Source organism: Littorina saxatilis, linkage group LG1, assembly GCF_037325665.1.
Source record: "Littorina saxatilis isolate snail1 linkage group LG1, US_GU_Lsax_2.0, whole genome shotgun sequence".
NCBI lineage: Eukaryota > Metazoa > Mollusca > Gastropoda > Littorinimorpha > Littorinidae > Littorina > Littorina saxatilis.
Genome location: NC_090245.1, coordinates 100,622,884 through 100,636,188, shown reverse-complemented (window position 1 = coordinate 100,636,188; position 13,305 = coordinate 100,622,884). Strand labels below are relative to the sequence as shown.

Here is a 13,305-nt window from a genome sequence, read left to right as displayed (position 1 = left end):
GGAGTTTTTTTAAATTTTTTAATTTTTTTTTTTGTAACCATGTATAGGCTTTACATTACATTACATTACATCACATAGACAAGGGGACACTTACAACACACAGGGGGTGACGCATTTCTGTTTCTACTGGCTGTGATGTTTGAGCATTTTTATTTTTGAAAACTTGCAGTAATTATACTTTGATGCAATTTTGTTTCAAGTTTGAAATTGACTGAGAAACAATTGAAAGCCATCATCTGCCCACAACGACCACTCCAAAGGATTTGAAATTAAATTTTTATTTTTTTATAGAATTCCCTTTTTCATAGCGATCACCTGTCTAAAATGACCACTGTTGATCGGTCCCTAGGGTGGTCATTATAGTGAGGTTCGACTGAATCGTTAACTCCAAGTAGTATAGTAATCAGGATTACGATCCTCACCTTCTCTTTCCACGATAAGGTCCACAGCCAGTCTGTCCTTCTCTTCAAAAGACACTGTCTTCTGCTCAACGTTTGCTGTGGGACTGTCGCTGTAGATCTTAAACGCTCCATTGGCATTGTCGTTGGTTCCTATGGTGACTGTTGCCGTTGACAACGCCCCGATGCGTGGCACGTCTTGGGTCACGGCCGCTGGGTCATCCACGGTGACTCGCAGGAGTGTGACGGTGAATTTTTCGTTCAGCTCGGGGATGGAGTCGTTAACAATTGTGACGGGCAGCTGGCCTGTGATGTTGCCGTCTTGAATCAGGACGGAGTTTTCTGTGACGGAGGAGTAGTCTTCTCCTGGTCTTGCAATCCTAGATAGCACTGGTTGGACCTAACACAGATTGTGAGTGTTCATTATAAATAGTTTATCACTGAAGATTGGAAATATAAAACGTCTGTGCTTTTGCAGACAAATTGAATGAGTAACAGTAAACTTTGGTCGTTAAAAACTGTCATGAACAGCTTTAATTGCTGAAGAGCAGTAAGGATAGCAAACAATGTGGACGGGCGCTGTGGCGGGGTGGTAAGACGTCGGCCTCGTAATCGGAAGGTCGAGGGTTCGAATCCCGGCCGCGGCCACCTGGTGGGTTAAGAGTGGAGATTTTTCCGATCTCCCAGGTCAACTTGTGTGCAGACCTGCTAGTGACTTATCCCCCTTCGTGTGTACACGCAAGCACAAGACCAAGTGCGCACGGAAAAGATCCTGTAATCCATGTCAGAGTTCGGTGGGTTATGGAAACACGAAAATACCCAGCATGCTTCCTCCGAAAGCGGCGTGTGGCTGCCTAAATGGCGGGGTAAAAACGGTCATACACGTAAAATTCCACTTGTGTAAAAACACGAGTGTACATGGGAGTTTCAGCCCACGAACGCAGAAGAAGAAGCAAACAATGTGCATGCTCTCTTACAGCATACACATTTAAACAGGTGATCAATTGCAGTTATGAACTTCTTTCAAGAGGATGTGTTTTCACAGGCAACCAGAGGCAGACATTTGACGCATAAAAGGTACCAAAGAATGACTTTGCCTTTTCTGTTGCTTTGTTGTATACTGAGAAGTTGGCAGCAGCATTCAGCAGAGCGATGTTGAATCTATTGTTGAACCAGGCACACGTGACAGCATCAGCCGTGGAGCCGAACTGGAATGACTGACAGGCCTCTGTTGCAAGACACGCTGATGAGCAAGCCTGAAAAACATACAATAACAAAGGGACATAATCGCTCAGAATACAAGACAATAGCAAGCAGGAGTAACTTGGAACCATCCCCCTGACCTGAACAAGGAACACAAGCAAACATAATATTAAAAAAAGTTGACTGAAGCTAGAAAAAAATACTTAATAAGAGAAAATGCTCACTCGCTGACATCTGAAAAGTTTTCTTAATAAATGTGAGCCTGCACAGATCTTTGGGATTCAGATGATGAACAGGTAGATGGGTAAAAAGTCAAATACAATACTCATGAATTGCTATTTCTCATCTTACACATTGAGTAATAAAAACATAAAATAAATATACAGTCAAAGCGTTACTTCGTTGTGCAAACTTAAACACAGAATAATAAAAAAAAAGTGGATGGAGTGACTTTATGAAACTTTTAATTACATGTATAATCAAAACAAAAAATTCACAGGAACACAGGCTTAAACACACCGCATTTTCCATCATGAACACTAACTACAATCTTATCATATACAGTGGGACCTGTCTACAACGAACATCTAAAGGTTGAGTGGTCATTATTGACAGGTGGTCTTTATGGAAAGGTGAACTATAAATACAAATAACCTCATCAGGGATCTTTGGGGTGGTCACTTTGGACAGGTGGTCATTTTAGCGAGGTGGTCACTTTGGACAGGTGGTCATTTTAGCGAGGTGGTCACTTTGGACAGGTGGTCACTTTGGACAGGTGGTCACTTTGGACAGGTGGTTATTTTTGCGAGGTGGTCACCAGGACTGGTTCAACTGTGTACAAATTTAAAAAATTCAGCAAGTACTTTACAGATCAAAATATCCTACCAGCAGTTGATCAGTTTCCCCAGACACATCAACAGATGTTCCCTGCTCTGTACGCTGGCCAGCTGCAGGGTCAGAGAAATAGCTGAGTACGGTGCTGCCATCTTGTGTTGCCTCGGCCACCACATCCACTGCCTTGGTGCTGAAGTAGACTCTCAGCCGTCCATAGGTACCACCGCTGGAACAGTGTACATCAAAACACTTTGAAACACTTTGTGCTGATTGATAATTTTTCAGATTCACGAACTTCGCTTTCGTTGTTTTAATAATCTCAAGCTGTTCACCACTCTAAACTGTAAAATGTTTCAATTACGACGTCCTCAAAGAGCAAGGGTTAGTGAACTTGTAACCTGTGCAATCTGTAATTAAGAAAAACCTGATTGCATCGTTTTTAATATCTACATCCAAGTCTTCGCAAAGAGACAAGACCAATATACTTTTGTAATTGCTCTTGATAAAGACGTACTTTAATAGACGAATTCTGGAAATAACTTGCAGAATTTTATGGGTTGTGGGCGAGTTACTTTCACTTGTTTTTCCTTGCTTTTCAATACAAACACTGAAGCAAGCTAGACTTGACATTGTAGGCTTGCCTCAGTATTTTCATGAAAACAAGGGGAAACAACTTTCCACTAACTCGCGGTCTTTGGGGTCCAAAGATTTTTGATCGCGATATATCCAATTCGCGATGCAGTTTGGGGTCCAATTAAAGGGAAGAAACCGCGTTCTCTTCTGAGTCAGAGAAAAACACGGTTATTTCCCTTGTTGGTCACAAAAAGCCTGTGAGCGTCACGTTGGCGTGTGTGCGTTTGCCGTGTGAGTGCATGTGTGTGTGTGTGCGTGCATGTGTGTATGTGCGTGCGTGTGTGTGTGTGCGCGTGCGCACGCACACCTGGCAAGTGGTTGTGCTACAATGTTCATGTATATGTGTTACTGCGTTTCTTGCCAGTGTGACGCTTCTGTTGGCAACTAAGTTCTCAAAAGATTAACTGCGATGACACGTTTTCTTTTAACAGCAGATGACAATTTCTTTTCTTTTTTCTCCGACTCATACGTCGTCACAAACTTACTAGTTAATCAGACAACGGAGAGGGGAAACATACTATTTGTTAGATCAGAATGATTGGTGGATCAAAATCATTGGTTGACGTTTACGTTTTTAGATGTGTCAGTTACATGGATAAGCTTTTTTTGTTTTGTTTTGCTTTGTGTGAGTCTGAGTTGATTGGCGCCTGTGGCCACCCGGACCGTCTAGCAGAGATCGCAAATTAGCTGGACTCGAGTGTTCAACTGCACGCCTGACTGGCCATACTGACCGGTCAGACACTTAACCTCTATAGGCACGTGGCCAATTTGACGATACCGATCGTGGCATGAAAGTTCTTGACTAATGTACACAACCTGAAAACACACACACATGTAGAACACTATTTGGAGAGACTGAGGGAGAGAAAGAAAGAGAGACTGATAAGATGAAATGACAATTTACTGCATGATGAAAGGCCATCGGACCAAGAGAGAGATAGCGTGGTTATGATAGAACCTTTTTTCATGATCTGTACTATTTTTTGATCGGTCCTGTTTTTTTCGGGGTCCAAGAGGTCTCCGCGATTTAGTGGACCGCGAGTTAGTGGAAGTCTGCTGTATCACACCTGCTGTCCCTCCTATGCATGAAAAGCAAATTTTCTGAAGTCAGGATCCACATAAACCTGCAACTTGTACAACGCACAAAGTGTCTCACCTTCTGCTGAGCTGGAGGTATTGAGCCCCTGCAGGTCCCTCCTGCACCGTGTACTGGGGGGAAGCAAACTGGATGTAACCATGGGGACTGTCGTTAGGGGTGATGGTCAGTATGAAGGTCCTCTGCTGACCGATACGACCTCCGTTGGTGGCCAACAGCAAGGTGATGTTGATGCTCTGAAAACAGCCGTTAGTTTTTGGGTGTGTGTTACAGCGTAAATTGTTTCACACAAAAATGACATGACTCCTCCAAACTTCAAGTCAAGCGGAAGTTTGACATGCTTGTGAACATCTTATTTTGTCTAAGATTAAACATCCTATAAAGTAACCTCTCTCTTGTTATTTGATATCTACAAACTTCAAAATCCGGTCCCTGTGTAATACGCGCTTCTGGGGTGATAACACGAGACAACTCCTGTGATCTTGCCGCGAGGTGGCGCCTTAATTACCAGCCGAAAGAAAGAAGGGGCATAACCTCACCAGAACCGACCATTGTTTGTTTACCGTATAAAATGCACGACTTACACACAAACTGTTACCAAACTGATATGCTATTTGGGACCAGGCAGGTTTCATGGTATTAGGCCATTTTGATAGTCTCAGATTTGCTTAGTCTTTTAAATCCATATCTGTGAGAATCTGCTGTATTTGTTGTATTAACATGCAAACTAGTTGTTGTTTAAATACTTTTTTGAAAATAAAAGTTGAAATTTTTGATAATGTGTTTATTTATGTGCGTGTGAATGGTGGCGATCGTCAAAATACGGACGGATGAATTTACTTTTGCCACAGCATCACTAAACAAAGAACTAAATTCCAACACACACATGCACAAGTATCAATGCTGTGGTGGTTGAGAGTGCCAGAACACATTGAAATGATTGTTTTTCAACAACAATCGATATCCATAACACAAATTCTAACTTATACTAGCTCCGCAAAAAAAATGTATGGGGATTCGGATCTGTCCGTCCGCATAGCGATATCAAGAGCATCGAAACTAATTGTGATTTCACAGGACAAAAACACAAGTTTACCTAATTTTGTATACTGTAAATACAAGTTTGTGCACCCTTGAAGTGAGTTATAATGTTGCCGAGGTCAATTTGCCCTTGATCGACGCACGGTGACCCGAGTTTCAAAGTTGCGATCCAGTCCGTCTAAACAATGTAGCGATCGCCACATTTTTCTTTTCATTCAAAAACTAACCGTTTGGGGAGGAAGTGACCTCACGTTGTTTTACGTTGACGCTCGCACTCGACAGAAAAAGACCGCAACAGTTTTTCAGTTAAAAAAATCGCAAAGTAATTACATTTTCTGAGGTTTTCTAGTGTCCGTCTAGTAACAATCGCCACTCTAGCGATCGCCACTGAGTGTTGAAGTCACATTTAACTCCATTTTCGACTGTTTTAAGAAACTATTTTGACGCTCAATCGTCACGTTTCAGTGTCGAAACACGTACTGTGCATTTGCAATCAGCCGGTGTGTCCAAACTGAAATGCGAGTGATGCCTCGATTTGTGGCGATCGCTCACGTGGTTGACGGACAGAAATACCTTCTTAGGGGGTAGGGGAACAGTTACTCCTCCATACAATAATGGTGTTTACAAATGATTGCAAACTTGTCTCTTTATAAACTGTTCAGACATGTCTTCTCTTCAATAATTTTCAGTTTTGCTCGGTTTGTTAATCAGGAGCACCCTGCAGTAAATGTTTCATCTGTGACAATGCTCGAAATGTTGACGTAATTCCAATGCCCATATCCTTCTCTTGTTACCTCATCTAGCCAAAACCATTGAAGATAGAAAGACATTTATTGAACAAATTAGATGCACAACACCAGTCTTAACACGTTTTGTTCTTACATGTATATGAAAATATTGATGGCCATGGAATGGTTTGAAAAAAAAGACGGTTTTTTCCTTCAAAACGGTCTAGGTCTGCCGGAAGTCGTATTTTTTCAAACCATTCATTTGAGGATCAATATTTTGATATACATACAAGAACAAAACTTGTTAAGAATGATGTGTTGCATATTTTTTGTTCAATAAATGTCTTTCTATCTTCAACGGTTTTGGCTATATGAGCTATATGCATGCATAGGATGACCGTATTGCTTTTTTTGCGTTTTCAGGGTATGCCGCTTTGCGCCTGGTTTTTAGATATAAATAAGGACCAGGACTATAAAAAAAATTACTGTTTTTAGTTGTAACAAACTCACTTTGTTGGAAAAACATGTCCTTTGAATTGTGTGCCAACATTTATTTTGTAGAATTTGAGTGTGTAAATAGTAAATTGCTGAACACAATACTGTGAAACCTGCCACCAATGCAAGCTTTTTTTCCTTTCTCGTGTGATCTTGCCGCGAGGTGGCGCCAGTTACCAGCCGAAAGAAAGAGGGGGCATAACCTCACCAGAACCGCCCATTTCTCACCTCGGTTCCCTCAGGAATATCGTCGGGCAGAATGGACACTGTGATGGGACGACTGGCTTCGTTGCTGACAAAGTAGATCGACCCAGAGGTGGGACTGATGTCACTGTTCAGAGCCTGACCTGAACACACAGAAAAAATAACTGCTATGAACATGTGCATATTAACCTTCATCGTGCTTCCTTGGTCGTGGACGACCCAGATCGAGCTTCACACAAGTGTCTGTATCTCTGAAACTTTTGGGAGTTTTTGATTAAGACTTCATGTAATCCTCTAACACCACATAGGACTCTTCCATTGACCACTTTCTGAATGAATGTCTTTGCAAACAAACAAATAAACAATGACGTTATTTGAACTGGGCAGTCCGGATGATGTGGGTCGTGAGCAACCAATATGGACTTAACCCCTTCACTGCCCACCCCGTATGTAATACGTGGTCATTTTCTCGTACGCCCATAACCGTATCTCATACGTGGGATTTGTGTCAAAAACATTTCAGGACATTTCTGAAAACTAAATGGGAGGTAACCACTGTCCAAGCACTTGTAGGGGTTCTAAACACAGTTCTTTCCCATAGACCGTTCGGATAAGTTACTACCACTGTGGCAGTGAAGGGGTTAAGAAGGATTTTATTATGATGATCCCCATTTGGATGTGTACGACCAATACTCTGCAAAGAGGCTGTGAACAGATTATCCCTATTCAGATGGCAGATTTCTGCCCTCATTTTCATGGAAAAAGTTAGGGGTACACAGAAATGAAGTGATACTCTCCCTAAAATAAGGCCACAAAAACAAGGAGTGCGGTTGACGCAAATTAATATAACTGTCTTAACTAGTTAAACCAAATGTGTATGACTGTGTATCTAAGTGCATAAGTTGGAGTGCCTTGGAGAATGATGAGCATATGACCTTGCGGCGATCATCCTTTTTTGAGGATGAAAGATGCTTGTTCATTTTAATGCTTGTTATTCTCTCAGGTGACAGGAGAAAGGTTCCGTACAACTCTCGCTTACTCTATTACACATGTCGTATGCATAAAGAGCGATTACTTCCCTTTGGTTATTTGATATCTGAACTAGTTGATGTTAATCAGTATGTGCTATTGAAATACTTCCGTCAGGTTTGTATGAGTTGTGAAAGAGTGAATACCCTTGCTTTTTCAAGGACAAATAAATTCAAACGTGTTAATTCCTGTCCAAGTGCTTCAGACACAACCCTTGCTGGTGATTGGCCTCTCCAATGTTTGTCCCACTAAAAGCAAGGGTATTCACTCTTTCACAACACATACAAACCTGACGGAAGTATTTCCAAAAATCGTCTATTACTGTGATACTAACCAGCATGTGATAGCAACAAATTGTGACATATTGCTGAGGTGACAGTACAAACATCATGATTTCTAATACCATTGAGGGTGGCATTCCACTGCAGAGTGACCACGTCGATGGAGCCTCCAGTTCTGACCACTGTGATGTTGACCGAGTACGCTTGACCGTTCTCTGGCTCCTGCACTGACCGCTCAGTGGACGCAAACCCTGCAAACACAGAAGGGAATATAAATGAACAACAAACTGTAACACTAACACACGGCTACGTTTTTGTAGTGTTTGAAGCACCTGAAGGTAACCCAAGACTTAATGATGTACAATACCCATACATGCACAGCCTGGCAGTGACTTCAGGATTAATTTTCTACTGCAGATATATGTTGAAGTCACCGAGACAAACTTTGTTCTCGAAATTCTTTGTCACCTTCCTCGGGAGACATGCTGAAGAAGTGACAGAACTGGGGCGGGGATGTAGCTCAGTCGGTAGCGCGCTGGATTTGTATCCAGTTGGCTGCTGTCAGCGTGAGTTCGTCCCCACGTTCGGCGAGAGATTTATTTCTCAGAGTCAACTTTGTGTGCAGACTCTCCTCGGCGTCTGAACACCCCCGTGTGTACACGCAAACACAAGACCAAGTGCGCACGGAAAAGATCCTGTAATCCATGTCAGAGTTCGGTGGGTTATAGAAACACGAAAATACCCAGCATGCTTCCTCCGAAAACGGCATATGGCTGCCTAAATGGCGGGGTAAAAAACGGTCATACACGTAAAATTCCACTCGTGCAAAAAAACACACGAGTGTACGTGGGAGTTTCAGCAGAAGAACAGAAGAAAGTGACAGAACTTTTACGTTATGCTATTATTCACATGATGGCATCTTTTTGGACTTTTTTTTTTTTTTTCGTTAGAGATTTCACTATGAAAGAGAGGATTAAAAAGAGATGGCTTGGTGTTTTTTTAATCGATATGATATGCCGGTATGTCTTTCATCTGTAGAGGTTCGGAAAAAAATGTTCTTTGGTTTCTCTTCTCTTGTGTTACGGACTCACTGGACTTTCACTCACATGGACGCACACACGTACAAAGACATACACGTCTTTCTCTCCCAGGCATGGGAATTGAAAATTGTAAAAAAGGCGGAAAATTTATAACTGAAGACGCGAAGCGTCAAGTCGACGGCGCGAAGCGCCTAGCCTTACTAGGGGGGTCCGGGGGCATGCCCCCCCGGAAAATTTTTTTCTCCAAAGAACCCAGATGGTGCAATCTGGTGTCATCTGAGCTCCAAGTTTGCCATTAAATTCTGTTTTTAGAATCAGAGTTTTTAGTACAAAAATGTACCAAATTTTGCCTACATGTTTTATATATGGTTTAAATTTGTAAAAAAATTTATCTGTTGAGACAAACAGGAAAATGTAACTTGTAACACAATCTGTGCAATCTGGTTTACTTTCAAACATAATAGTTCAATAACTGAGGCGGGCGGTAGCAGTGCGTGAACAAAGTACGTAAAGTTTTCGCGGGCTTTTGCGCAAAGGCCAAAGTAACCGGTGCTTTTTTTGTGTGCCTCCCCCCTTTATTTTTTCGGCGGACACTTTTGCATTTTCGGCGGAACAAAAAAAAAATTCGGCGGAAATCCGCCATTCGGCGGACAATTCCCATGCCTGCTCTCCATTTCATCCACAACAATCAATCAATCAATGAGTCTTATATCGCGCATATTCCATGGGTACAGTTCTAGGCGCTCTGCAGTGATGCCGTGTGAGATGAAATTTTATACGGCCAGTAGATTGCAGCCATTTCGGCGCATATTTACCTTTCACGGCCTATTATTCCAAGTCACACGGGTATAGGTAGACAATTATTAACTGTGCCTAAGCAATTTTGCCAGGAAAGACCCTTTTGTCAATCGTGGGATCTTTAACGTGCACACCCAATGTAGTGTACACGGGGGGAGGTTCGGACACCGAAGAGAGTCTGCACACAAAGTTGACTCTGTGAAATAAATTTCCGCCGAACCTGGGATCGAACTCACGCTGACAGCGGCCAACTGAATACAAATCCAGCGCGCTACCAACTGAGCTATATCCCCACAACAGATGACATTGTGACAACTGCAGAATACTGGCATGGCAAACTTTATTTCGGTGTCTCTCGATCTTCCCTCCTCCTCTTCGCCAACCCGACCGAAGCCGGTGGCCCACAATACTTAATTGAACTACATCTCCACAGTCAGTGGAGCACGCTACCAAAAAAACGTCCACTCTCTCCCGTGTCTCTCAGAGTTCTCTCCCACACTCTAGCATGTACAAACAGAATTCAACTTTAGCTAGAGTCACAACATCCAATCAACAGTTAGCTAACAAAACTGATGTCGCATTGGTCAAACAAGTAAACAAAGAAGGGGGGTGGGGGTAAGGGACCAAACCCTTCCAAGCCACCTGGCATCTCCTATGATCTACCCGATCAAAAGGAATGACACCCACTTGACAAACCCCGGCTGGCCCGAGATACCCAGTCTGGCTGGCGGCACATTACATAACGACCACCTGGGGGCCCAAGGTCTCGTCTACGGCAAGCATCTGACAAGTGCACCGCCCACTTCAAAAAGAGATAAGGAACTTCCTTCACCCAGCAGGAGATTTAATTGTCTGCAGCTGGCTGAACACGGCTGGTGCACACCAGTACTTTTTGTTAACAGATAATGAATAGACACCTAACACAAACTGATCGGCAACAAAGACTAAACTGGACAATGACAACAGCTTACTCTATAGTTGGTGACTGGTCACCCTGTCACACATCTATGCTGGGTTTGACAGCAATCTGACAAATGAAAAGACAGAGACACAGAGAAGGAGACAGGAGGGTGGACAGGCATACAGACAGACAAACAGGTAGACAGACAGACAGGCAGATAGGTAAGCAAGCATGTAGATGAACATTTACCCTTGCACACACACACACACACACACACACACACACACACACACACACACACACACACACACACACACACACACACACACACACACAAGCACACACATGTACATATGCAGAGCAAAGACAGACAGAGAAAAACAGACACACAGACACACAAGCACACTGCAGATATCCACAACACCGCCTCCCTCCCCACAACCCCTCCACCCTCTCAAACAAATCCACTCACCGAAGACACCATTGGGATCATCTGACGGCTCAATGGTGATAACAGCAGTACGGTTCTCCCCTAACGAAGCGCCGCCTGAGATCTGGTTCAGCAATTCAATGGTGAAGGACTCGCTCAGTTCCGGACTAAGGTCATCAACGATGATGAGAGGCACCAGCTTGCTTGTCTCCCCTGAGTTGAGAACCACCTGACGCGAGAGGAGAGAGAAGTCCTGTAGCTCCAGAGCTTCTCCGTTGATGGCTCTTAGCTGTACTGTCACCTAGAAAAATAGACACATTTGGTTTCTGTTACAGTGCTACCTGCCATGAAAGGACACCCTTGGGACCAGTCAAGTGTCCCTACATTGCAGGTGGCCTGTCACGACAGGTATACTTTGGAAGAGATAATAGACAAATGGACAACATAAGGTGTCCTTTTAAGGGAGGCGTCCTCTCATCAGAGGGGCCCCACATGGCAGGTACCACTGTAATGATATATGATACGGATACATGCACAGCAAGTAATTTTCTGCTGCTGATATGATGAAGTAACCAAGATTTATTCAAAGTAAAAAATACTATAACACCTAAATACAATAACGATTACAATAACAACACTTTATTAACTATTAAAATGTTACATTAGAATGAACAAATGGTCTTTGACACACCCAACCTGCCCGCAAACGATTATAACTTAAACATTTCATTACAATTGTTAGGACATTCAATACAGTTAACGTTGTATCAAGTATAAAAGTACAAACCTCTCCAAAAGTTCCGCCGGATCTGACGACTCTCAGCTGGGGAACCTGCCCCCCTTCCGACACGGTGAGAGTCTGAGGAGACAACTGCAGAATGCCACTGGCGTCGTCGTTACTGCTGATGATGATCTGGGCATAGCTCTGTGATGCAAGGCCCAAGCGAGGTGAATTTGACACTGCATCGGGAACGAAGAAACATTGTATCAGTAAAATGTAGAGAACCTGTGAAAGAAGTCCATCCATATTGGTCAAAAACATGTTTTGCTTCTTAACTTAGGAGAAAAATACCTAACACCTCAGGGCTCCCCAAACTGTCCATCCCTGCGTCCTGGGGGGTCCTGTGACGCACTTACTCCAAAAAGAGCAGGTCCCAGGATGCACTAACTTGGAGTTATCATGCATACCTTCGTTTCTGATTTTCAGACTGTATTGGTCTGCTTGTTTCCATTCAGAATGAACAAAAACTTATGTGGATTTTGGAGACAAGAAAATTGTCTGCCGTACCTGTACCTACGCAACCTCACAGAGTAAATCTGCCCAATATGACAAATATAACCCTTTTGTGAAGGTCTCACAAGTCACATTACTGCCAGAAGTTATCCTGGTTTTGAGACCCTCTAAAAAGTCCAAATTTGGGGTCCTTGGATCCTCTAGATTGAGCATTAGTAGGGCGCCCTGTACTTTCTGAACTTCTTTTCTTCGCGACATTCTTTTGTTAAACCAACTACCCTTTCTCAAACCTTTATCGTGTTTATCAGAAAGAAAAGCAGCTTCTGACAAAAAATGAATCTTTTCTGCAGTTGCTTTGTGTGATCCATTCACTAATTTACACATTAATGATTTGTCCTTTATTTTTTCTTGCATTTGTAAGGAGGTTCTGCGTGTATATGAATGTTACTCACACCAGGACAAATACCAATGGCTGTTATGCTATATGGTGAAATAAATTCTTGTTCTTCTTCAATCACCTGATCTTAGATCTATACCCATTTCCATCAACATGTATCTAAGGTACAGAACAAAACTCAAGTGATCTCCAATGTAACACCTCACCAGTTCTGGTCTGAGCAGCCTGCGACAGAAAGGTCGCGGTCAGGCGAACAAACACACTCTCGTCCTGCTCCGGGTCGTCGTCATCCAAAACCTGCACGGTGAAGGTCGCAGACTCCTGTCTGGCGCTGAAGCTTACGTTGCCCGACACAGATGTGAAGTCCTGATAACCCGCACGCTCCAGCGGCCCCGGCAGGTAGTTGTACGTTTCGTTTGGCGCCAGAGTTTGGTAGGAGACATCCACGGACCCAAACGTGCCATAGAGTCGTCGCACTGTGATGCTGATTTCTGTGAAGAGAACATCATTTTCTTCAGAATAAAAAAACCGAGCAAGGTAAGTTATAAGAACGTTTAATTGTG

The 13,305-nt window shown here is 43.1% G+C and overlaps 1 protein-coding gene across 1 annotated transcript in view; it reads right to left on the bottom strand.

The window, feature by feature from the left end:
- LOC138957261 (adhesion G-protein coupled receptor V1-like) overlaps nucleotides 1-13,305 on the bottom strand; it is a 230,200-nt gene that overhangs the window by 153,907 nt on the left and 62,988 nt on the right. Inside the window, exons 32-40 of the mRNA XM_070328430.1 lie at nucleotides 12,949-13,233; nucleotides 11,899-12,071; nucleotides 11,154-11,412; nucleotides 8,065-8,193; nucleotides 6,657-6,775; nucleotides 4,225-4,400; nucleotides 2,487-2,661; nucleotides 1,496-1,654; nucleotides 423-798 (exon numbers count right to left, since the gene is read on the bottom strand). Of these exons, the coding sequence (XP_070184531.1) occupies nucleotides 423-798; nucleotides 1,496-1,654; nucleotides 2,487-2,661; nucleotides 4,225-4,400; nucleotides 6,657-6,775; nucleotides 8,065-8,193; nucleotides 11,154-11,412; nucleotides 11,899-12,071; nucleotides 12,949-13,233 (1,851 nt within the window). The remainder of the gene's footprint in view (nucleotides 1-422; nucleotides 799-1,495; nucleotides 1,655-2,486; nucleotides 2,662-4,224; nucleotides 4,401-6,656; nucleotides 6,776-8,064; nucleotides 8,194-11,153; nucleotides 11,413-11,898; nucleotides 12,072-12,948; nucleotides 13,234-13,305) is intronic.